Source organism: Schistocerca serialis, chromosome 6 (assembly GCF_023864345.2).
Source record: "Schistocerca serialis cubense isolate TAMUIC-IGC-003099 chromosome 6, iqSchSeri2.2, whole genome shotgun sequence".
NCBI classification, from domain to species: Eukaryota; Metazoa; Arthropoda; class Insecta; order Orthoptera; family Acrididae; genus Schistocerca; species Schistocerca serialis.
In genome coordinates this window covers 352,292,933-352,320,573 of record NC_064643.1, presented here as the reverse complement: position 1 = coordinate 352,320,573, position 27,641 = coordinate 352,292,933, and the positions used below count along the sequence as shown (strand labels likewise).

Sequence of the window (27,641 nt, the reverse complement as noted above, 5' to 3'; positions counted from 1 at the left end):
ACAGGCCGATATAGCAAAGTCGATTTGCTGCAACATTATTCAGCAAGTTCTAAATTCGAATACAATAAGTTTCTTTCACAGATAAAGGCTTCTATCCATAATTCAAAGTGGATTTAGAAAGCATCGCTCCCGCGAAGTCTTTTTGACGTTTTCTCACGTGATATCCTACCAACTACGGATGAATGGCAACAGATACGATCCCTATTTCTAGATTCTCTAAAAGCGTTTTACAAAGTGCCACACTGCCGATTGTTAACTGAGGTCCGAGCATACTGAACAGGTGGGCTCGATGACGTTTTAACCAGCATAGCCCAGTACGTGGCTCGGGGTGGCAAATGTTCATGGGAGACGAAAGAGAGTCAGAAGTGCCCCAAGGCAGTGTGATAGGACCGCTTTTGTTCTCTACATACGCAACTGCTCAGACGGATGTGGTGAAGAGCGATCTGATACTGTTTGCTATAGTGTACAGGAAATTATCGTCTTTGAGTCACTGTAGAAGACTGCAAGTGCATTTGGACAGAATCTCTATCTAATGTTATGAGTAACAATTTACTCTAAATGACGATAAATTAATTCACATGAGTAGGAAAACCATATATAATTTTCGAATTCAGTGTTAGTGGTGCGCTTCTTACACATTCAAGTCGATTATATTTCCAGGCGTAACGTTGCAAAGGGACATGAAAGGGGACAAGAATATGAAGTCGGGTCTATGAACGACTAGTAAGTGAAATTTAACGAGTTGAGGAGAGTGTAAGAACTGTCTCTGTGCACCAGGTAACGCGTTTGCCTGGGGAAAAATAGCCGTCACTCCGTGTTGCAGGATTTCGGACCAGACGCTGCGGTCGCAGTTCCTGGCATACTTCAGCTTCACGCCTTCCAACAGCGCACAAGCCGCCGGCTTTCAAGCTCGCGGTGGGCGCAGGATCGAGCACACCGGTGAGTACACGTAGACGTGTATTCTCCATCCTCTTACGTCCTGCTGCTTTGTTGGCACGTTATAGAGAGCGATCCAAAATGCTTATGACGGAATCGTTGTTCTAGCTGTCGTCTTCAGTCCCAAGACGGGTTTGATGCAGTTGTCCCCGCTATGTCCCGTAAAAGCTTCTTCATCTACGAACAGCTACTGCAACCTTCATTCATTTCCAACTGCTTGTCGTAGCACTACGGTCGTAGGTTCGAATTCTGCCTCGGGCATGGATGTGTGTGGTGTCCGTATGTTAGTTAGGTTTAAGTAGTTCTAAGTTCTAGGGGACTGATGACCTCAGATGTTAAGTCCCATAGTGCTCAGAGCCATTTGAACCATTTTTTTTTATTTGCTTATTGTATTCGTCCTTTGGTCCCCATATGCAAATTTTACCTCCCACAGTACTACACCAAATTGACGTTTCATTCATGCCTCGTAATTTGTTATGGGAAACTATACCCTGGTTAAGTCAAGCAGTGACTAACGTCATCCCTCCCACTCCTTCCACTTCGATTCCGTAACTCTTTATCGGTTAATCAATCTGCCTGTCTGATCATCCCCATACTTCTGTAGCACAAAGTTCCAAAAATTTCAACTCTCTTCTTGTCTGAATTGCTTATCATCCTCGTCTCACTTCCATACAAAGCTACACTCCAAGCTAATACCTCCATGGGAGACATAATTTTATATAAGATATTAGCAAATTACTCTTTTTAAGAAACGCCCTTCGTGATATCGATAGTCTGCATTCACTGTTCTTCCTACTCCAGCCAACATCAATTATCTTACTGTCCGTATAGTAGCACTCATCCACTTCTCTTAATATGTCATTTCCTAATTTTTATTTCCTTCAGAATATCCTGATTTAATTCAAGTACACTCCATTATCGTTATTTTACTTTTGTTGTTGTTAATCTTATAACCACTACTCAAGATGTAATCGTTCCGTTCAACTGCTTTCCCAAGTCCTTTGCCATCTCTGAAAGAGTTGCAGTGTCATCTATGTGCTTCTCCTTTAATTCTCATTCCAGATTTTTCTTTGGTTTCCTTTACTGCTTGTTCCATGTACAGACTGAACACTGTAGGGATTAAGCTACAACCCTGTGTCATTCCCCACCACTGCGCCCTTTCCGTGTCCCTCGAGTCACATAAGTTCAGTCTGGTTTCTGTCTTATATTTCTGCTACCTTCAGCGTATTCCCGTCAACATCGTAACATTCCTTGTTTAAATTTGGAAAAATGTTATAAACGTAGATGCGGCTTTCTTGTGCTGCTTCATGTGTTCTTACAGCTCTCCAAAATCCAAACCGATCTTCCGCGAGGCTCCCGTCTACCAGCTTTTCCATTCTTCTGTAAATAATTTGTATCGATACTTTGCAGTTACGAATTATTATACGAATACTTAATAACATTCGCACCTGTCAGCACCTACGTGCTTTGGAGTAGGAATTATTACAACGTTCTTGAGGTCTAAGGGTGTTTTGCCAGTTGGAATAGTTTCGTCACTGCTGCCTCTCCCTGGGATCTCAGTAATTCTCAGGAAATGTCACCTTCTCTGTATGTCTTGTTCTATTCTCATGGGCAAAGTAGTGCAAGCAATAAAACTATAGATAAAGCTAGGTGCCACAAACTCAAAGGTTGGTCTCAGAATCAGGTTTTAGTAAGTCTGATCCTATTCAGGATCCTGACTTGATCATTTTGCGTTAGAGAACGTGCGTTCTGAAACGGTGACTTCAGCCGGTGTGAGGTCCTGAGAGAACAATGCGCCTGAGGCACGTATTTATAACTGCTTATGTTTCACAACAAACAGCTGCCTGCCGCATCGGCGTTGGTGATTCTGCCTAGAGAAACAACATCCATATTCTTTATTTTTCTTACTTATTTGCGCATTTTTGTATCATCAGTCTTCTGACCTGTTTGATACGACCCACCCATGAATCCCTCATTTGTGTCAACCTCTCCATCTCAGAATAGCACTTACAACCTACGCTCTCAGTTATTTCCTAGATGTATTCCAATCTCTGTTTTCCACTCCACTTTTCACCCTCTGCGTCTCCCTCTAGTACCATGGAAGTTATTCCATAATGTCTTAAAACATGTCCTATTATCGTGTACCTTTTTCCTCTCATAGTTTTCCTTATATTCTTTTCCTCACCGATTCTCTGGAGAACTTACTACTTCCTTGCTTAACGAATCCGCCTAATTTTTAACGTTCTTCTGTAGCATTACCTCTTTTTTCTGGTTTTCCCACAGTCCGTGTTTCACTACTACTGAATGCTGTACTAAAACCGCGCATTATCAGAAACTTCTTCCTCACACTTATTAAGGCTTATGTTTGACACTAGTAGGGTTCTCTTCGCCAGTAAAGCCCTTTTTCCAGTGCTAATCTCCTTTTTATATCCGTTTTGCTCCGTCCGTCATGTCTCATATTGCTGCCAACTTATTCTACATCGATATCACTAATCCTGATGTTTCTTGCGGTTCTCATTTCTGCTGCTTCTAATTACTTTCGTCTTTCTTCGATTTACTCTCAGTCCATGTTCTGTAATCATTAGACTGTTCATTCCATTCAGCAAATGTTGAAATAATTCTTCTCTTTTACTGAAGACAACAGTGCCATCTGCGAATCTTATCTCTTATATCCTTTCAACGTGAATTTTGATTCAAATCTAGAAGCTTTCTTTTATTATGGTCATTGCTTCTTCGATGTATAGAGTCGACAGTAGGCGCGAAAGACTATGTTCCTGTTTAAGCTCCTTTTATTCCGAGTATTTTGTCTTGGTCTTCCACTCATGTAGTTTCCTCTTGGCTCCTGTATCTGTTGTATATTATCCGTCTTTCCCTACAGCTTACCCTATTTTTATCAGAATTTCGAACATCTCGCATCATTTGACTTTACCAGATGAAAGACATAAAAAATATAAAGCATATTAGCACAAGCAAAGAGGGGATTCCTTGTCAAGAAAAGCGTGTAATATCAAATCTGAGAAAGAAATTTTTGAGAACATAAATTTGGAGTACAATATTGTATATATGTGAATCATAAACTACGGGACAATTGCAAAAGAGGAGAATCGATGTCTCAGTGAAGAAACATATGATAAACACTGAAAAGAAGCGGCAGGGTGATATGACGTGTTCTGAATAACTTCCATAGTACTAGAGAGAGTTGTAGGTGGTAAAAACTGTAGGGGAAACCAGAGGTTGGAAACATCAAACAAATAAGAACATAGGGCGCAAATGCTACTGTGAGATGAAGAGGTTGCCACAGGAGATGAATTAGTGGCGGGCCGCATCGAACCAGTTAGAATACTGATAAGAGAAAATAAAAAGTGCTGCAATAAAATTGTTATTAAATGGCACATGGTGGTGGTTTTCTCACTGATGTGGGAGGGAACTTATTTCAGATGGAAACTTCAATTTTGCACAGTTTGTGGTTCAAATGTAAAACCTAAAGAATAAACGAAAAGCGTAATATTTACACAGTATGTCGTAGTTATTGACAGTAAAGCACATCTTATGTTACCATCATATCCCACATTTTCTCGTAAAACATGAAAAGCTGATTTGAAAATCCTTGCGACCGGTCCGACTTAGCGACGTATGAATTAATTCATAAATATCAGTTGCTTTGATTTCAGTGTTTTCTATATTCCAACATTGTCACGTAATCACATAGACAAAGGCGGCCAAAATCCAGGTGATTCAGGATACGTCTGTGATAACATGTCCTGGACGGAATTTCCAAGAACTAGTGATGCTTACTAATGTGTCATATTTTACAAGGAAAGATATTTCTAAACTGCACTAAACATGTATAGGATATTAAAAGTCCATATGCGAGTTTATGTTCTGGCCACACCTGTTGGAAATCATTACTGGGTAACATACGTACTCAGACTGTACGAAAGGCACGAAGAATATGACTTTTGTAGAACATCACGATGTTCCTTCGTGGTTCCAACTGGTAAACCGTACCTGCGCAACGTGCCCCGACGCCTCGGCCTAGCTCATGAGGTAGAGGGTTTTGTATGGGAATTCCATGTCTATTGAAATGTGCGCTCAGTTGTCTGCATGCTTTCATGCCTTTACCTAAGAATTTACGTAAAGGATATTGCGTACTCAACACCAGCAGAAAGAACAGATGAGCTCACTGGGGGAATCTCACCATTTTCACTAGAATAATTAGCAGTCTTTCAGAGTAGGACCAAATATGGTTCGTCATTGAACACTTAGATCAAAGAAGTCATGGGGTAGAGACATGCGCGTGTACAGATGACGGTAGTATCGCGTACACAACGAAAAAAAGGGCAGTGCATTGCCGGAGCTACCATCTGTACTGAGATGATTCATGTGAAAATGTTCGCGACGTAATTATGGACTCACGACAGAAGTTAACATACTTAAATGATTGTTGTGGTAAGTCCCTACAGGACCAAAGTGCTGAGGTCATCGGTATCTATGCCTACTCGCTACTTAATGCAAGTTAATGTAACTTACGCTAAGAACAATGCACACGTCCACTCCTGAGGGAGAACTCGAACCTCCGACGGGGTGCAGCCACGTGAATCGTGGCAAGGCGCCCCAGGCAACGCAGCTACCCCGCGCGGCAACAGACTTTGAACCTAAACTGGTAGTTGGAGCTAGTCCCATGGCACATTCTATTTCGAAAATTGTTGGGGAATTCAACATTCCAAATATACAGTGTGAAGAGTGTGCTGAGAATATCAGATTTCAGACATTGCGTCTCACCTCAGACAACGCGGTGATCGACGGCGTTCACTTAACGACTGAGACCAGCGGCGTTCGCGTAAAGTTGTCAGTTAAACAACTGCAGAATTCAATGTGGGACAACAGAGCGAGGTGGCGCAGTGGTTAGCACACTGGACTCGCATTCGGGAGGACGATGGTTCAATCCCGTCTCCGGCCATCCTGATTTAGGTTTTCCGTGATTTCCCTACATCGCTTCAGGCGAATGCCGGGATGGTTCCTTTGAAAGGGCACCGCCGATTTCCTTCCCCATCCTTCCCTCACCCGAGCTTGCGCTCTGTCTCTAATGACCTCGTTGTCGACGGGACGTTAAACACTAATCTCCTCCTCCTCCTCCTCAATGTGGGACGCATTAAGAACGAATCCGTTCGGACAGTGTTGGGAAATTTGACGTTAAGAGGCTATGGCGGCAAATGGCCGACGATGGTGCCTTTGCTACAGCATGATATCGCCTGCAGCGTACCTCCTGGGCTCGCGAACATATCGGTTGATCCTGCGCGACTGAAAAACTGTGACCTGATCAGATGAGTCCAGATTTCAGTTGAGAAAAGATGATGGCAGGGTTCCAGTGTCGCGCAGACCCCGTGAAGCCACAGACCTGTGTTGCCAACAAGGCACTATGCCCCAATGGACTCTGGTCCAGCTGAACGAGTCACTGACTGGGAATGGTTATGTTGAGCTAGTTGCAGACAATTGGCAGCCAACGATGCGCCATGTCACAGGACAACTATGCGCTATTGATTTGAAGTGCATTGTGGACGCTTAGAGCGAATACTCTGGCAATCCAGATCGCCCGTTATGAATCCTAGCGGGCATTTATAAGACGTAATCGAGAGATCAGCTCGTGCACCAAATCCTGCACCGGCAACACTTTCGCAGTTATGGACGGCTATAGAGGCAACACAGTTCAATATTTTTGCAGATGACCTTAGATTATTTGTTGAGTCCATGCCACGTTGAGTTGCTTCAGATCACCGGGAAAAGGATGTCTGTCACAGGTATTAGCAGGCATCCCATGACTTTTGCCCCTCAGCGTATGTTTTGTAGCGAAGCTGCCACCAGTTACTTCAAGCATTTACTCTGAAGTTTTTGTCATCTCGAATTTGAGCAACCGATATATCCACGTTCTTTCTCTAATTCACGATATAATCATACAAACTGTCAACCAGATGTGTGTATGATTTTGTTCTGCACGGAAGATGGGAGTCTGGTCAACAGACAATCATGCCAGCGATGATGTCAGGGCACCCATGAAACGAGGTAGTGCTTGCCGGGTAGTCGCTGTGTACATAGTCACAGACGGTGTAGTACCGCACAGAGAATATGCCTACCAGATTCTCTGCGGTAGAGGGCCATAGAAAAAACGGACGCAAGACTCTACCAAACTGATGTGGTCCGATGGATAGGTGTGAATCGTTCTGTTGTTTGTCGGATGTGGCGACAGTTTATAGAGACCGAAACTGTATCCCGAAGACCAGGGTAGGGCCGACCACGCGTGATTTCTGAAGAGAGGACCGTCATTTAGCTGTAAGTGCTCGACAGTATCGCCTTAGTATTTCGCGGCCACTGGCATGTGAGGTCGCAGCACTGGGCACACGACGCATACTGTATGCAGAAGGCTTCGGCAGAGTGGCCATTCTATTGATGAACGATAATGCTCGACTTTATAGAGCACGAGTGGTTAATGTTTTCTTGGAAACAGACAATATTGCACGTATGGAGTGGCCTGCTAGTTCTCCCGATTTTAATTCCATAGAGCATGTATAGGATGCACTAGGGAGATGTCCACCTCTGACGCGTCTTCACAGAGGGGAACGTCTAGTCATCAATATGCTACCTGGGTGGTCGAACATTGGGCCGATGTTATTTTCACAGGTAAGTCCCGATTTGGCATGGAGAGTGATTCTCGATGCATTGGCATCTGGAGGGAACGTGGAACATGTCTTTTGGACTCAAACTTTGTGGAAAGAGACCAATATCGAGGAGGATCCCAAACGGTGTGGGCAGGGATTATATTTACCAATCGAATCCCTATTCATGAAATTGAACAGGTGAATCGACAAGGTTTAACTGCTGTCACTGCTGTCAGGTATAGTGACGAGATATTGGGACCTCATTTGCAGTTGTTGCGAGGTGCTCAGATTTTCTATTGATGGACGATAATGCTCGACTTTATAGAGCACGAATGGTTAATGTGTTCTTGGAAACGGACAATATTACACGTATCGCGTGGCCTGCTAGTTCTACCGATTTGAATTCCCTAGAGCATGTATAGGATGCAGCATAACGTCAGCACCCACAACCATTCTCTAAGATTGCGAGCAGACTGATGACTTCATTCACAGCATGTCCATCGTTGTCAGGCCTCTATTGCTGTCAGAAGTGGTAACACCCCCATACTGATCACATTAAACAGTTGTCGGAATGCGTGTGCAAATCCGTCAAGTTGAAAGAAAAGAAGAACATTTTAGTCTGCGTTATGCATGTTGCAGTTGTTTACGTTCTGAATTCTTTGCATTGTTTTTTCTCTGCTGTCACCTGTGTACATTACTTTGTGCTAAAATAAAAGCATCCTCGGAAAATTTCTGTTGTTGTTTTAATTTTGGTCTCCAGTGTATATAATGAAAAGGAGAAAAAGACAGAAAATTGGGGTTTAACATACATGGATGCTGAGGTCGTTAGGGACGGATAAGAATTTTGGAAGGACGACGACCGAAACGGACGATGGCCTTACCTAAAGGAACCATTTTAATGTTTTCTTTATTTCGTTAGGAGCAGGCACAGAAATATATATATCGATAGCCGAACGGAAATTTGAACCACTGTCCTCTAGAATACAAGTCTCATCTTGGGATTCCTCCAACTCGCTCGGAATCAGGCTGTAGCAGTATAGTTTCCTCACCACCCTTTTGCTCTGTTTAGCTAACTTTACGCGTACAAATATTGTGACGAGAAAAGGAACTGGAACATCTTACGTACAGCACTGAAGAAGTTCTTTGTTAACCCTTGTTTTGGAACCGTACACAAGAGTGATTCTCCGCGATATGGATTCGACAAATTATGGATAGATTTTATAGGTATGTGACTCCAGATGTCTAGGCGTAGGTCAAGCGACTTCGGTAAATTACAGATGGTGATACATGGTGCGATGCTAGCGCTTAATAACGTAACAGATGTGCCGCACTGGGTTCATATCACGCAAATTTAGTTGCCACGATCTGAATGTGAGTTCACTATCATGGTCCTAAGAATATTATAGCACAAGTATGTCTTGCGACATAGACATTATCCTGCTGAAAAATGCCATCGCTCTCTGGGAAGACGTCAAGCACGAAATGATGCTGCTGGTATGGAATAAAGTTTATGTAATCCACAAACGCAGTGGTACCTTCCATTATTACCACAGATTCCATGGACGCTCAGGGAAGCAGCGCCCGTTTGAAGCAGCTGTTCATTTAGACAACGGCATATCACGTCACGAAGACCGACCCGATGTAACAGTAAACGTTATTCATACGACAAGGTGTCATGTTTTCACTGATCCACGGTCCAATCTAGAAGATCGCGTTCTCACTGCAATAGAGATTGACGATGTCGCTGGGTCAGAAAGGGAACATTTATGGGCCGTCTGACGCTGAGCCCCATGTTCGACATTGTTCGGTGAACAACTTGCTTTGAGACACAGTGTCAGCAGTAGCACTGTTCTCTGCCGTCAGATCTGCACAAGATCGCCCCCTATGCTGCTTTACAGAAGGGATATTCCTCAGACCTCAACGTTCATTGATGATGCGTGGACGTCCAACACCTTGTCGCCCACACGTTGGTTCGCTATCCTTCAACATCTTCCCATAGATGCGCAAAACGGTAGCACGAAAAAAGACGAACAGATTGCCGTTTTTGAGATTCTCGTTCCTGGTCTTGGGCTTTTGCTATCTACCCTTATGATAGTGAACTCCCACATCTGCGACCCTTAGACTTATGTGAACGATTCACCATTCATCTCAGATCTGTTTATATATGGGGTCCGGGGAAAAAACCTCTCGTATTTCATAAGGTAGATTCAAACAAACAAAGTAAGGTACAGAGAAACTACTTTTATTTCTGACCAACAAATACTATACCATTTAATGTCTCTTCGTTTTAAAAATCATGCCTGGTAAATGGCGTCCTCCATTGGTGACATATAGTCGAAGTCCTTTCTAGAATTTATCCGTAGATTTTCGTGTAATTTTTGCTGAAATGGCAGTCACTTCTTGGGCGATTACCTGCTTAAGTGCTTGCAGGGTTGTGGGGCGATGTTAATACACGAGAACCTTTAAGTGTCCCCAAAGAAAAAAATCACAAGATGATGAATGGGAGATCTCGGTGGCCCGCCGATGTCTTCTTGCGAAGAGAGAAGACGTCCAAAAATAACTACCTCAAAACTTCTAGAGAATGCCTAAACGTGTGAGCTGTGGCTCCATCTTGTTGGTAGTAGACCTATTTCTTCATGGGCCCCCATAAACCTGTTTACCTTAGGTAGGAGGGAGTTCACTATCCTGTAATAGTAGTAATGTAACCATTACAGTTAGTCATCCTCTTCGTAAAAATACGGACCTAACGGATCAAATTCTACGAAGACGTGAAAAAGTGTCTCACAGTGGGTCAAAGGGGACCTTGGTAAAGTTTCTAAGGGTTTTTTCTGCCCACTACAGGAAATTTTATTCAGTTACAGTACCTGATATGTGCAAGTGGACGTCATCAGAAGAAATTGAAACAGCGCCAGGAGAATTGTTCTGAAGTATTTCCTCAAGCACAGCTCCATGAGTCAAAAAATCTCTCTCATTTAATTATTGGGTAACCCTTATTTTGTATGGATGCAGGTGAAGATCTCTGAACAAGATTCTTCCTACATTCCTATCAGATAATCCAAGGGTATCTGTATGTTTACGTGCTGAACGCCTTGGAGATAGCTGGTGGGACACTCTCACATGTGCCATATTTCCCAGTGTTTTTTCAGTCCGAGGTTAGCCAACAGATTTTCTTTTCGGTGCACAACCTAATACTCTAAGGTTTGATACCCAAACTCGAATAGTTTTCTTCTCAGAAGCAGATGCACGTCAATGAAGCTTGAACTGAATGCGAAATGTTCGCTGAGTGTCAATCGCAGAACTACCATTTGAAACCTACTCCTCCATAACAGTTGCACGATGCTCACCCAGCCCACCCCTTTCGCCTACTGACAATGGCACTTGCACCGCTATCGATCGATATTCTCTCCACATCAGTATCTCCAACACAACGCATTCAGCGACCTCTCCAAACACGGGGGGTCTATTTGCAGGACCCTATTCTTCCCCTCCATCCTCAGAAAATCACCAGGCAGCGATCAGTCTGGTGATGGGCAATGGTTTTGACTTATCATTCGTTTTAACTACTCATTCTAATAGCGTCCATAGACTCCTTTAAAAAAACGAAAAAGAAAAATCAAGTGTCAGCATACAATCACTGAAGTAATTTGAAAAACTTATTCAGTAACCTTATTTATACTGTAGAATACAATGGTACATCCTAGAAGATCATAGTAAACTGGGAATCAACCATCGAACAGAGGCTGCAATAAAACGGGTGTCTTCATATTCAGTATCCTCATGTTATGTTCTGACTAGTTATGTCAACTTAGTATCTGAATCGTATCGCCTGGACACGGTTCAGTTAACGTCTGCTCTTTAGTCCTTTGAGGGAGACTAATTCCCGCCCCCTGGCACGTGATCCCGCGAGAGTATGAAAGGGCCCGCCGGGTGCACAGTTAACGTGACCGCGGTGGCTCGGGGCCAGCGACTCCACCCTTCTCCAGCCCTTCCTCCCGGCTATCAGGGAATGGCGGAGCCGGCCCTGGCTGCCGTCCAGGGCCCACGGCAGCTTTGCTCTCCGCCCCCACATCGCCATCCATCGAGCGCTCCTGCGCTGCAGACAGCCCCTTCTCGGACGCTGCGGTGCTAGCTGGCACACACACACCCACACACACACACACACACGCACACACACACACACACACACACACACACACACACACACACACAATGAATCCTTTATCCTTTCTTCTTCCCTCCTTTTGTGTTTGTACTTCTTTCCCTGTCCTTCATGGAGGAGACAGAATGCCTGTCCCGACTTAACATTCAGAGTTGTCCCCATTTTTTTCCTTGGTGTTCTAAAGTCTCTTCTTCCTAAAGGCATTTCATAGAGCCTTATATGATTTGGCAACCTATCTTCATTCATTCCGTTAATACGTTCTTTCGACTATCTTCTGTAATCATTCACCTTTTCTCCAACATTATAAAAATTATCATGTGTTCCTATGTCTTGGTTACGTATTATGTCTTACCTTGAGCGTCCTTACCCTTTCTTAAAAATCTCATTTCTGTTACTTGGATGCCGGCCGGTGGCGCCGAGTGGTTATAGGCGCTACAGTCTGGAACCGCGCGGCCGCTACTGTTACTTGCATCTTACTCATCACCAGTGTAGGCACCCAAGTCTCATGCCTATAAATTAAAAACTTTCTAAAGCCAAGATCGCTGTACATTATACGCTATCTAATGTGCATCTTCAGTGATTACATCTTATGTAGTTAACGTAAATAGATGTGCTACTGTGCACCTTATTGTGTACTTTGACTTTTATGACATAACAATCATCTGAGCACGCTACATATCACATGGTCATGTGCACAAGATGCTGTCTGATTTTACATGTTTTATCTACGACAAACCTCTGTATAATGTGCTACATTCTATTCACTAACATGACAACTTGACGTGATGTTCCAACTCAAAATAAACAAGTTTTATAAAAAAAATTTTTGAAGACCTGTACATAACAACGAAGTTTGTAGATATCGGTTGTTGCAAATAAAGGTATATTTATGTGATCTTGGCTTTAGAAAGTTTTTACCGAGGAGAACAGATTGTTTCTTCTGATTTCTCAACGACCGAAAATTTAGTCTGCACTTTAAAACAAGTATTGTCATTACTTTACACATTTTGATTGCTATGTCCTTTCTAGTCTTGTTATGCAACGTTCTGTTCATAGCACCACACAAGTGTACAAAACGTTCAACTTTAGTTCCCATATTTCGACGTTTGTTGTAATGTATTTGCTCCTAGGCATCATAAATGGAAGATTACACCGGAATTTAACATTTTTCAATGTTTTATTCATATCCAGGATGCATTTCGGACCCTGGATCCAACTTCAGGTGCACATCGTCCTAATAGACAATTTAGTTCGGTTCTTGAGTGGCACAAAATGTATTTTATTGTTGTGAGTTGTTTAGACGTTGGGTTTTGTGTTTCTCGAAAATATGGTGAGAAACAGTGAAATATTTAGCACACAATCCAGGAAGAACAGTTTTAACCTTTTCACTGCAGCAACCGTTTGGTTATCCTTTCGTCACGTCACTGAAGCCCCCCATCTTGTATGACAAAAAAATTAATCACTTAGTGTCTACAAAATATGTATTAACAAATTGATATATATCAAGAATAAATAAAAAATAAATCTTTAAAATTGCTGAAATAGTTATGTCTAGTGAAATCTGTCTGTTCATTTACATAGATGCAGGCGTTTTGTGATTCTGTGGAGGTAGATTTCCAGTTGTTCTAAGATATTTAGCGTCTTGTCATTAGGTTCAGTGTGTAGTACAACCAAATTGTTTTGTTTTATTGATAATGCACTCGTTTTCATCGGATGTTGTGCAATACCTAATTTGGTAAAGTGGTCGAGTCTGAAAGATTTAATGGTTTCTCGGAAAATAAATTTTGAAATTCTTCCTTGTTTTCTCTACATAGAAGTGAAGAGAGCAGGGGCATGTACTTTATAAACTCCACTGCTCTTGAATTTTTTACAGCCTTTTTCTATTTTGCGGCTAGTAAGTGTACCAACTTACTGTTAATCAAAAATTCAATTGTTCAACTGCTTTTCTTTAAACAGGTTAGAAACTCCTTTGTGATATGAGGCCTGGGCATAGGATGCAGGCAAATATTTTCTCCTCTTTCGGAGTGCGGCTATTTTTTATTTTATTTTTCGTGCATTTTGGCTTCTAAATTATCAACTGTTTTTGCTATGTAAGCAATGTTCGTGGAAGTTCTTCCTATTGTGTCCAATGCTATTCTGAGGCTATTTTCTTGTGAGTCCAGTGAGTGTCCTCTGTGTATCATGCACCTAAGGCCAGCATGTTAGTGTGAAGTGGCATTACTTGATGAATTATCTATTGTTATGTCTGTAAATGTCTTTTTTCTGTGCATGCTGAACTTACGTCTTTGTTGGAGATGGTGATTCTAAGATTCAAGAAATTTATCCTTTTTTTCCCTCTACTGCGAATTCAATATTTTTTGGAAAGAATTAAATAATGGAAGTACTTATTCAATCTTATTTTTTGTTGTATCTCGTAGATTTGGGGTTTTCTGTTAATAATTATCTTTCAACCGATTGTGTATTTTCCCTGAAATAACAAGACAACTAGAGCGCAGGGAAATGGTAGCGCAACAATAGACAACATTTTTGTTCTAAGTAGCAGGCAACAGGTTGACTGACTGATCGGGTGGGGACATCATATTGGACAAAGTGCGGATCATGTCTTATTTATAGAAGCAGTCATAATTCAGTTGCAGCAGCTCATCACGAACAGTATTCCAAGACGCTTAAAATGTTGTCAGGAAGACAACAAGTATGAGCCACGCAAACAGAACAGCTTATTCAAAGCATGAAATCGAAACAATATGGTCTATTGTGTAGGAAGTGTCTGGTAAACAGAGCAGGTACAAGAATATAAAGGTGTCAGTAAGGGTAGAAATAATATTTTTGTTACTGTCGAGGCAGGTATGTGTACAGTATTTACGTATGACTTCCTGAGTACAGCTGCTGAATTAAATGAAAACTTAGTTCCTATAGGTAACAATGTAACTCTCTTAAAAGTGGGTTCCCAATACTACTATTTGAAATCATCTGACTGAAACTGACAGGAGGATGACTGATTTAATTGCTGAAGACTAATGACTCAAAGGACTCTCATGGATATGATGGAATATCTAACAGAATATTAAAGCACTTGCAGCATACATTTACTCAGTAAACGGACACTTTTTTAACTTTTACAACAGGAATGGTCAACTGACTAAACGATGGACGTACACAGTGGCGAAACAGGTTTATAGAAAAGGCGAAAGAGATAATGTAGACAGCATAGACCTACTCCTATAGCATCTGCGTTGGCTAAAGTTATTAAAAAGACTACATATATAAGAGTAACTGATCGTTTCAATTCACATTACCTACTGTCACTCATACAGTTTGGTTTTAGACGAGATTTAACAGCTGCAGATGGTTTATTCTCTTTTCTCTGCGAGGTAGTGGACGGCTTAAACAAAAAGTTGTGAACACTAGGAATCTTCTTTGATTTAACTAGGGCGTTTTAGTTTGTTGATTACAAAATAGTACTGCGGAATAACAGGAGTAATTCACAATTCGTTCCTTTCATAGCCAATTCTCCTCAGAAACGAGAACGGCTATGATGTGGATCCTGATTCGGCTACAGTTACGCGGGGAATGCCCAAAGGGTCACTGCTGGGACCACTACCATTCCTCATATATATATATATATATATATATATATATATATATATATATATATATATATATATTCACAAGTCGCCTGATATGATATTTCTGTTGGCTAGTGATGCTATCTCAGTAGTGAAGGCCGTGGAGTGAAACTTAGGCAATCTAAGAAATAGTGAAATTCAGTTATACTAAATCGCTGTAAGACCGAGCTTTCGCAGTTTCTGACACATAATGCAATTCAAACAGACATTTTGATAACACAAAATGGGAACATTATTAGTGATTCTGATAATAAAAATTTCTAGATGTTCAATTAGATGGTAAGGTGTACGTGTTGTTCAAAACCTGAATGCTGCTATATTTGCTTTTAGAACGTTGTCTTGTAATAAGCAATAATGTGATGTGAAAATTAATGTACTTTGCTTTTATCATTCGGTTATGACACAAGACTTTGTATTCTGGCGTAATTCGTCCCATTCAGAAAAGGTTCGTTTGGCCCAGAAACGGGCAGTTCGAGCAATACATGGTGTAAGTTTATGAATATCTTGACGATCCCTGTTCAAGAGGCTTGGAATTCTGACATTGAATTCTCTATATGTATTATCCTTAACGTCCATTGTTGTTAACAATCTGAGCTTATTCCCAAGAATTGGCAGCTTCCACTCAGTTAATGCAAAGCAGGAATCAAATCCGAATTTGGATTGTACCTCCCGATTGATGTGCAGAAATGCGTCCACTATTCTGCTGCATCTATTTTCAATACACTACCAAAAAAATGAAAACAGTCTTAGCAGTATTCCACGAACTTTCAATCCCAGACTTAAGAATTTCCTGATTTCTCACTTCTTCTAATCTGTTGGCGAATTCTTCGAAAACAATTAAGCAGTATTGTATCGTTTATTATGCTAGTAGGCCTATATACTCTGTAGGTTTTCGTAATCATAGGATACGTGTCAATTTTATTTTCTCTGTTATTAGCCTTTACGATTATTAATTCATGTACTGACTCATTCTATGATCATAGAGATTCATCAATGAGTTAGGTAAAAGAAATAAATTTGAGAATATTTTATAGAATCTGTAGAACAAATAACTTTAATTTTCATGCTTAAATAACTAACAGCCAAATGTAATGAATGAGGACGAACAGGGCATACAGCAGTCGTAGACCCAGAAGAGGCATATGACACAGTGAAAATAAATCAGTTGTGACAGAGCATGAAATTAAATGGTATTTTATTACCCTCCATTTATTCAGTTAATGTCTTTACATGAGTGCTGCACAAGGTCAGTGAAAGTGAATTCCAAATTATCAAAGAATTTCAACAGGTCTTTACTCTGCTGACTATGTTGTTTCCAGTTTATGTGAAAGTAGTGTTAAAGACACTGAAAAGGAAATGTAGCCTAATGGGAGAGCTAGTAGACGCTCTTTGATGGCCAGGTAAGCATTGCCAAACATAACAACGACTTCGATTTTCTACTAAGCAAACTATTTATTGAATGAGACAATCTGAGCAAGAAAACGAATGCAAAGGGGAGTGCACTTTAGAAATGAAAAAAGGTTATGCATTCCAAAGCAATTGGTAAATGTGATGTACATTTATAGACAATCTAATGATTACAAATCCAGGAAATTGGATGATTTATTCGAGAGAAAGGGCCTCACTAACTGAGGAAGTCAATAACAGAAAAGTCCACCCCTCGCCCTTATATAAGTAGATTTTCGGCTTGGGAATTATTGATTAGCTGGTCATCGCGGTTGAGTTCGAAGAGAGACAGTTCAGTTCGAAGCGAGACACCTCATTGAAGACAATTCCACTGCAGTCAATAAAATTCCTGTCCAAATAATTTTTCGGAAACGATTTGGACAGCACTGGGATAACAACCTGACTGTCATGGAACATGCGTCCCGACAACCAAGAGTGAAGGCCGTGGTGTCATTTATTTTCACAGCAGGATCACTTTGGTTCTCATCCGCCGTACCCATACAGAACAGCGGTACGTCGACGATATTCTGTGCCCTGTTATGTTGCCCTTCATGTTAAGCGAACCTGGGCTTAAATTTCAGCAAGATAATGCCCATCCGCACACAGCGTACGCTTCGGCTGCTTGCTTCCTGCTTGCCTTGGCCATCAACGTCGCCGAACCCCTCCCTAACCTAGAACGTTTGCAGCATTATTTGCAGGGCCGTTCAACAATATCGGAATTCTGATGATCTTATGCAGAAATCGGAAAACATGTATCAAGATGTCTTTCAAGGGGACAAAGAAGCACAATAGCTGCTTGGCCCAACGCATTATTAACTTTCTAGAATTCTGGAATCGTGCCCGTTTGTTTGCCTGTACTGTACATCACATCTGTCGACGTGTGTCCCATTCGGAGAATTCCTTCGTCGTTCGTCGTTTTTTGTCGTAGAGTGAATGTAATGTTGTTATCTACAAGAGTTAATATCCATCTAGATTTCCATCATGTTTTAAATGACCAGTTTCGTTTCAACATAAAACATCCTCAGAATAGACAATTGTGAAATAACTAACTAGTAAATAATCTACAAAATGCGGAATGTTACCATACCGTGCCTACAGCAAACATTAAATGCACCAGAATGTACATGAACGTATCGGTCACAAGTGTAACCTATTTCCGTAGTAGAAAGTTTGCAAGGGGTTGGATAAAAAGTAGTGGCAACAGGGTTGTAGTCCATACCATGCTTTTGTGACAGGCGTTCACTGTACTACTTCTCCTTAATATTATCGCCCCACATCTAGATCACCTGTCACTCCCCGCAGGAGCTCCTTAACGCAGTTCATAGTGTGGCACCGTGCACTGTAGTGTCGGATGATGGGATGCAGTGTCAGAACCAAACATTGTTGAGTTCTCCACTCGAGTGTCACGTGAGTCTTGACAGACGCCCACTGCTTGCGCATCCTAAAGATGCAGTTAGGGCGCTTGAACTGGCCTCCCGCTCCTTCAGACAGTACACACAGCAACTGACCCAAACAGAGTCAATAAATGGGTCCAAGGACTATGGGACTTAACATCTGAGGTCATCATCCCCTAGACTTAGAACTACTTAAACCTAACTAACCTAAGGACATCAAACACATCCATGCCCGAGCTAGGATTCGAACCAGCGGCCGTAGCAGCATCGTGGTTCCGGACTGAAGCTCCTAGAACCGCTCAGCCACAGCGGCCTGCCGAAATACAGCCATCGACGCTGACTCTACTGCTTCAACTGACCTGCTGCTATCAGCTACGTACAACGGGCATGCTACGTGATGCATATCCTTCGTGTTACCTCAGAACTGGCAGTACTTTTTATCCAACCAATATATATGCTACCTAACACAATAAAACAGTAGCGCGGTACATTCCACGTTATTAAGGTAGCCCATAAGGCTATTGTCGACAGTTGGCGTCCGGTTCATTTGTCTCATTTGAAGAAACATAACAAACATATTGCATTAATACTAATTTGTGTTTCTTTGGTGAGAATACTGTTATTAGGAGTATTTTATTGGAATTATATTCTGTGGTTTGTCAAAGTTAAAAGACATTTTAAAAAATTGTAAAGTATTTGTAATTTAAAAACCAGGCGATGTCTATATCTACGACGTTGCTGTAGGTCTGCATTCGTCGTGGTTTGCTTCCTCAAGCGATCCCTGTGTTGGTGCTGTGCTGCGACCCGACCAGCTATCTGCTGACCACCGCTGTAGACAGATGACAGCACAGAAATGCACCTTCACGGATTTCGGGCGCAGTACACATGTTACAAACGTCCGGCTGCATACTTTCACCCCTCTATCACCCTGAACATCCATATGCAACAGTGATCGCCCAAGTAACTCGTAATAACGTTAAAATAGGCGTTATGATTCAGTTCCCTGTGCTTATTCAGGATCAGATTCGGATCTTGCTTTTCTGTTCCTGTGGCACTTTCTCAGTGTTGCTCTTGTCGTCGTCGCATAATAAAATCGAATAATCGACATATTTCTTTTAATATATGATTACCGGATTATCGTCCAATAATTTTTTTTTTCAAATAACTTTTAGCCACTGCCAGTCCATCTATCAGTTGATAAATGGGAAAGAAAAGGAACTTAACACCAGTGACGTAGCACATAAAATGAGTTCCGAACTCCTGAAAATTAAATTCGGTATGGGCTTTGAGGAGTGCAACCACATAAACTACTTTGATCTCACAGTGATGAAGAATGACGGAAGCCAGGAATTAAGGATACGTGTGTAGATGCTATTAACGCCACTCTGCACGATACAGGTGCGGATATTTTAATGTAGTGTTGTTTGGGGTATTAAGACTGCCAATAATTGGACTGGAAACGATTGAACGTTTTAAAGAAGGTGGCCGTGGTAAATGGGTGCAGGAGCAAGAACATGGTGAAAATTTATAATGAACGAATTAGAAGCAACTGAAAAAAAAATGGAAGTCACGTCGCAGCTAAGAACGATGAAACCATTTGCAACGTGTTTTCGTACAGCAGAGAGAAAAGCTGGTTCTCGTATCAGTAACATATTAAATTTCAAACTCCACCAAAACATCTGTAGTTATAAGTTTCAGTATTCAGGTATGTACATGATGAAATGCAGTGATTTCAGTGAAGAGTACGTAGGAAAAACGGAAAAAGGCTTCGAGACTAGATTCAGGAAGCATACTTTCTCTCGGAACAAAACCACGTCTGGAACACATACGGATATCTTAAAGCTGTGAATCATGAACTTTGAGCCAACTGGGACGTCCTGCAGAGGGCTCAAAAACGACGATCCCTTAACATCCTTGAGGAACTTGAAATTTACACTCACAAAAAGCAAGATCCGAATCTAATCCTCAATGAGCAAAGCGAATTCAATCATACCGAATATTTTGACATTTACTACGTCAGCCTAAGTAGTTGTGAGGTCATCGAGGCTGATGGCTAACCAAAGAAGGCGAGGCTTCATTCCCAGTCAAGTCAGAGATTTTCTCCGCTCGTGAATTTGGTGTTGTGTGGCTCTTACCTTTGTATCCTCATAATTGACACGAAAATCGCCTGCGTGGCGTCACATGGCAAGTCTTAGCGAATCTAACTTCGTACCAAGATGTGGCTTGGCCCTACTAAACGATCTGATTTATCGAACCACGAAAACAGTTGTGACAACTTATTAAGGTGTTGCCGTGATATTTGTTGCAAATAGATGTGAGAGAAAGTATGCGGTAGGACATGTGGAACGTGTGTGCTGCGCCTGATATGCGTGAAGGGTCCACCCTGTGCGGTCGGCTGTCCATTATCAGGAGATAGCTGATCGGCTCGTGTCACAGCACCAAAACAACGAGCACATGAGAAAGAACGCTACGATAAAGGTAGGCCTTCAGCAACGCCTTACATACGGACGATGTCCGTCTCAAAAATTACAAATATTTTGTAACGTTTTATTATGTCTTTTAACCTTGACAGACCATAGATTTTAATTTTACTTCATATCTCCAAGAACAGTATTCAAAACAATCAGTCGCACTAGTTGAATTAAAGAAAGAACGTCATCTTCTCTGTTTTCCGTCTTTCTTAGTTGCTTTCAATTCGTGGGGTTATGTTACATCCATGCAACTAATTGAGGGCAGTTGGTTTATTGCCACGCGCGTTTCACTTCTTTTATTTGGGAAGCATACTCAGTGGCAATTTGCAGCGCTGTTGACTGATGCGTGTCGTTCTGCAAACGTAGTCATTAGTTTCCACGCCCAAGCTGGCCGATTTCTGGCTTTCTTTCTCCCACATTTGGCACACCGCATAAATCACTTGCATTTTCCATTTTTTTATCAACGTATCACGTGTGGGGACTAGTGAAGTCCGGTGGCACGAGGAACAGGACATCTGGTCAGTTGAACACAGAGTTATAAATACAAAATCAAATAGGGATAACGCAGGAGTATGATTAATAATGAATAAGAAACTAGGAATGCATGTAAGCTACTATGAACAGCATAGTGAACACATTATCGTAGCCAAAATAGACACGAAGCCCTCACCCACCACAGTAATACAAGGTAGCATGCCAATTAGCTCTGCAGGCTATGAAGATATTTAAGAACTGTATGATGAGGGAGTCCTCAGGGAGTCACACCTAGTGATACGTGGCTGGCGACCACGGGGCCCCGAGCTGAGTCCTGGCATTGCTTCCACTTACTTATGCCAGGCTCCTCACTTTTATCTTTCCTATGTGGCCACCCTCGGCCAGCTCTTGTTGTTTTCCGACCCTGCCCTGACGCTATTAGGTTTCGAGGGCTAGGGGTCTTTCATTTTCCAACCTATACTTCTCATGCAGCGTCTGACCCGGAGCGGGCGGCTGCAAAAGGCGTCTGTATCCCATGTTAGGGGCGGCCTCCAGAACTGCGGAAGGCAACGGAATACCACCGCAGATTATCTTCCCTGCATAATGCAGTCTCCATTTTATGCACAAAAAATGGCTTCCTCTCATGTTAAATCAGTGTCCGGAGGTAAAATAGTCCCCCATTCTGATCTCCGGTGGGGGGGAGGGGGGGGGGGGAACAACTTGAAAGGAGGAAAAATCAAAACGAGAATTGGTACCTGGAATGTCAGAACTCTGCTACAAGCGGGAAAACTAGAAAACCTTAAAAGAGAGATGGAAAAGAATCATTTGGACCCCGTAGGAGTTGCTGAGGTAAGATGGAATGGACATGTAGATTTGCAGTCAGATGAATATGTATTCTACTACTCAGGAGGAGAAGTAAAAGGAATTAATGGAGTAGGAATGATTATGACAAAGGAATTTGCTAAATGTGTGGAATATGTAGACTATGCAAATGACCGGGTTATTGGTGTAAGGCTGAAAGGAGCACAAAATGATTTACTGATTGTCCAGGTGTATATGCCAACTTCAGAACATGATGACCAAATTGTAGAGGAAACGTATAATGTAATAGAGAGAATAATGGACGAAAATAAAAAATGCTGCAAAATAGTAATGGGAGACTGGAACGCCATTGTGGGAGAAGGGAAAGAGGGAAACATAGTAGGCAGTCATGGTCTTGGAAAGAGAAATGACAGAGGTGAATGGTTAATTAACTTCTGCAGGGAAAGGCAGCTGATAGTGGCAAACCATAAGAGGAGGCTCTACACTTGGAAATCACCAGGGGATAAATACAGAAACCAAATGGATTTTATACTGGAAGAAGAAAGATACAGGAATGGAATCAAGAAGGTGCACCCATTACCAGGTGCAGATATTAATAGTGACCACAACTTACTTATGGCGGAAATAGAAATAAGAATGAAAAAACTGAAAAAGGCGACAATGGTGAAGAAGTGGGATCTAGAGAAGATAAAATCCAACAAAGAACAAATTACAGAAATGCTGTCTCGGGACTTTCTAACCACATTACGAGACAAAGAAGCACCTGATAATGCCAACGAGTACAGGAATATGCTGAAAGAAGGAATCATTCAAGCAGGACAGCAAAATATAGGATATGTAAAAGGGAAAAAGGTCAAAAAAAAACCATGGGTCACACAAGAAATGATTTCCAAGTTGGAGGAGAGAAGAAAATTTAAAAACAAGAACACTGAACATGCAAGAAAGATATCCCGAAGAATACTGTTATTATGAGTATTTTATTGGAATTATATTCTGTGGTTTGTCAAAGTTAAAAGACATTTTAAAAAATTGTAAAGTATTTGTAATTTAAAAACCAGGCGATGTCTATATCTACGACGTTGCTGTAGGTCTGCATTCGTCGTGGTTTGCTTCCTCAAGCGATCCCTGTGTTGGTGCTGTGCTGCGACCCGACCAGCTATCTGCTGACCACCGCTGTAGACAGATGACAGCACAGAAATGCACCTTCACGGATTTCGGGCGCAGTACACATGTTACAAACGTCCGGCTGCATACTTTCACCCCTCTATCACCCTGAACATCCATATGCAACAGTGATCGCCCAAGTAACTCGTAATAACGTTAAAATAGGCGTTATGATTCAGTTCCCTGTGCTTATTCAGGATCAGATTCGGATCTTGCTTTTCTGTTCCTGTGGCACTTTCTCAGTGTTGCTCTTGTCGTCGTCGCATAATAAAATCGAATAATCGACATATTTCTTTTAATATATGATTACCGGATTATCGTCCAATAATTTTTTTTTTCAAATAACTTTTAGCCACTGCCAGTCCATCTATCAGTTGATAAATGGGAAAGAAAAGGAACTTAACACCAGTGACGTAGCACATAAAATGAGTTCCGAACTCCTGAAAATTAAATTCGGTATGGGCTTTGAGGAGTGCAACCACATAAACTACTTTGATCTCACAGTGATGAAGAATGACGGAAGCCAGGAATTAAGGATACGTGTGTAGATGCTATTAACGCCACTCTGCACGATACAGGTGCGGATATTTTAATGTAGTGTTGTTTGGGGTATTAAGACTGCCAATAATTGGACTGGAAACGATTGAACGTTTTAAAGAAGGTGGCCGTGGTAAATGGGTGCAGGAGCAAGAACATGGTGAAAATTTATAATGAACGAATTAGAAGCAACTGAAAAAAAAATGGAAGTCACGTCGCAGCTAAGAACGATGAAACCATTTGCAACGTGTTTTCGTACAGCAGAGAGAAAAGCTGGTTCTCGTATCAGTAACATATTAAATTTCAAACTCCACCAAAACATCTGTAGTTATAAGTTTCAGTATTCAGGTATGTACATGATGAAATGCAGTGATTTCAGTGAAGAGTACGTAGGAAAAACGGAAAAAGGCTTCGAGACTAGATTCAGGAAGCATACTTTCTCTCGGAACAAAACCACGTCTGGAACACATACGGATATCTTAAAGCTGTGAATCATGAACTTTGAGCCAACTGGGACGTCCTGCAGAGGGCTCAAAAACGACGATCCCTTAACATCCTTGAGGAACTTGAAATTTACACTCACAAAAAGCAAGATCCGAATCTAATCCTCAATGAGCAAAGCGAATTCAATCATACCGAATATTTTGACATTTACTACGTCAGCCTAAGTGGTTGTGAGGTCATCGAGGCTGATGGCTAACCAAAGAAGGCGAGGCTTCATTCCCAGTCAAGTCAGAGATTTTCTCCGCTCGTGAATTTGGTGTTGTGTGGCTCTTACCTTTGTATCCTCATAATTGACACGAAAATCGCCTGCGTGGCGTCACATGGCAAGTCTTAGCGAATCTAACTTCGTACCAAGATGTGGCTTGGCCCTACTAAACGATCTGATTTATCGAACCACGAAAACAGTTGTGACAACTTATTAAGGTGTTGCCGTGATATTTGTTGCAAATAGATGTGAGAGAAAGTATGCGGTAGGACATGTGGAACGTGTGTGCTGCGCCTGATATGCGTGAAGGGTCCACCCTGTGCGGTCGGCTGTCCATTATCAGGAGATAGCTGATCGGCTCGTGTCACAGCACCAAAACAACGAGCACATGAGAAAGAACGCTACGATAAAGGTAGGCCTTCAGCAACGCCTTACATACGGACGATGTCCGTCTCAAAAATTACAAATATTTTGTAACGTTTTATTATGTCTTTTAACCTTGACAGACCATAGATTTTAATTTTACTTCATATCTCCAAGAACAGTATTCAAAACAATCAGTCGCACTAGTTGAATTAAAGAAAGAACGTCATCTTCTCTGTTTTCCGTCTTTCTTAGTTGCTTTCAATTCGTGGGGTTATGTTACATCCATGCAACTAATTGAGGGCAGTTGGTTTATTGCCACGCGCGTTTCACTTCTTTTATTTGGGAAGCATACTCAGTGGCAATTTGCAGCGCTGTTGACTGATGCGTGTCGTTCTGCAAACGTAGTCATTAGTTTCCACGCCCAAGCTGGCCGATTTCTGGCTTTCTTTCTCCCACATTTGGCACACCGCATAAATCACTTGCATTTTCCATTTTTTTATCAACGTATCACGTGTGGGGACTAGTGAAGTCCGGTGGCACGAGGAACAGGACATCTGGTCAGTTGAACACAGAGTTATAAATACAAAATCAAATAGGGATAACGCAGGAGTATGATTAATAATGAATAAGAAACTAGGAATGCATGTAAGCTACTATGAACAGCATAGTGAACACATTATCGTAGCCAAAATAGACACGAAGCCCTCACCCACCACAGTAATACAAGGTAGCATGCCAATTAGCTCTGCAGGCTATGAAGATATTTAAGAACTGTATGATGAGGGAGTCCTCAGGGAGTCACACCTAGTGATACGTGGCTGGCGACCACGGGGCCCCGAGCTGAGTCCTGGCATTGCTTCCACTTACTTATGCCAGGCTCCTCACTTTTATCTTTCCTATGTGGCCACCCTCGGCCAGCTCTTGTTGTTTTCCGACCCTGCCCTGACGCTATTAGGTTTCGAGGGCTAGGGGTCTTTCATTTTCCAACCTATACTTCTCATGCAGCGTCTGACCCGGAGCGGGCGGCTGCAAAAGGCGTCTGTATCCCATGTTAGGGGCGGCCTCCAGAACTGCGGAAGGCAACGGAATACCACCGCAGATTATCTTCCCTGCATAATGCAGTCTCCATTTTATGCACAAAAAATGGCTTCCTCTCATGTTAAATCAGTGTCCGGAGGTAAAATAGTCCCCCATTCTGATCTCCGGTGGGGGGGAGGGGGGGGGGGAACAACTTGAAAGGAGGAAAAATCAAAACGAGAATTGGTACCTGGAATGTCAGAACTCTGCTACAAGCGGGAAAACTAGAAAACCTTAAAAGAGAGATGGAAAAGAATCATTTGGACCCCGTAGGAGTTGCTGAGGTAAGATGGAATGGACATGTAGATTTGCAGTCAGATGAATATGTATTCTACTACTCAGGAGGAGAAGTAAAAGGAATTAATGGAGTAGGAATGATTATGACAAAGGAATTGGCTAAATGTGTGGAATATGTAGACTATGCAAATGACCGGGTTATTGGTGTAAGGCTGAAAGGAGCACAAAATGATTTACTGATTGTCCAGGTGTATATGCCAACTTCAGAACATGATGACCAAATTGTAGAGGAAACGTATAATGTAATAGAGAGAATAATGGACGAAAATAAAAAATGCTGCAAAATAGTAATGGGAGACTGGAACGCCATTGTGGGAGAAGGGAAAGAGGGAAACATAGTAGGCAGTCATGGTCTTGGAAAGAGAAATGACAGAGGTGAATGGTTAATTAACTTCTGCAGGGAAAGGCAGCTGATAGTGGCAAACCATAAGAGGAGGCTCTACACTTGGAAATCACCAGGGGATAAATACAGAAACCAAATGGATTTTATACTGGAAGAAGAAAGATACAGGAATGGAATCAAGAAGGTGCACCCATTACCAGGTGCAGATATTAATAGTGACCACAACTTACTTATGGCGGAAATAGAAATAAGAATGAAAAAACTGAAAAAGGCGACAATGGTGAAGAAGTGGGATCTAGAGAAGATAAAATCCAACAAAGAACAAATTACAGAAATGCTGTCTCGGGACTTTCTAACCACATTACGAGACAAAGAAGCACCTGATAATGCCAACGAGTACAGGAATATGCTGAAAGAAGGAATCATTCAAGCAGGACAGCAAAATATAGGATATGTAAAAGGGAAAAAGGTCAAAAAAAAACCATGGGTCACACAAGAAATGATTTCCAAGTTGGAGGAGAGAAGAAAATTTAAAAACAAGAACACTGAACATGCAAGAAAGATATCCCGAAGGTTAAATAACGAACTGCGAAGAGAAACAGAGCAGGTTAGGAAAAAATGGCTAAAAGAGGTATGTGATGAAATTGAAGAACTGGACAGGAAGGGAAGATACGACTTACTATACAACAGAGTAAAGACTATGACATGGGAACAAAACAGATCAGGAAGTGCTACTATGGAAATTTTGAGTAAAGACGAAGAGGTAGTGTACAAAGATCGTGACGATGTCCTCCAGAGATAGGGAGAATATATAAAAGAGCTATATGACACAAATAACAAACCAGACTCTCTGGAACTTTAATCACACAACAGTGTAAGTGATGATCCAGTCCCTTCTCCTCATCAGTGTTTTCCACATATTCCTTTCCTCTCCGATTCAGCGTAGAACCTCCTCATTCCTTACCTTATCAGTCCACCTAATTTTCAACATTCGTCTATAGCACCACATCTCAAATGCTTCGATTCTCTTCTGTTCCGGTTTTCCCACAGTCCATGTTTCACTACCATACAATGCTGTACTCCAGACGTACATCCTCAGAAATATCTTCCTCAAATTAAGGCCGGTATTTGATATTAGTAGACTTCTCTTGGCCAGAAATGCCTTTT

At 41.8% G+C, this 27,641-nt stretch overlaps 1 protein-coding gene across 1 annotated transcript in view; it reads left to right on the top strand.

Annotated features, from left to right (window-relative positions):
- Nucleotides 1-27,641, top strand: part of LOC126484867 (uncharacterized) — a 245,847-nt gene that overhangs the window by 25,052 nt on the left and 193,154 nt on the right. Inside the window, exon 5 of the mRNA XM_050108464.1 lies at nt 824-939. Within this exon, the coding sequence (XP_049964421.1) occupies nt 824-939 (116 nt within the window). The remainder of the gene's footprint in view (nt 1-823; nt 940-27,641) is intronic.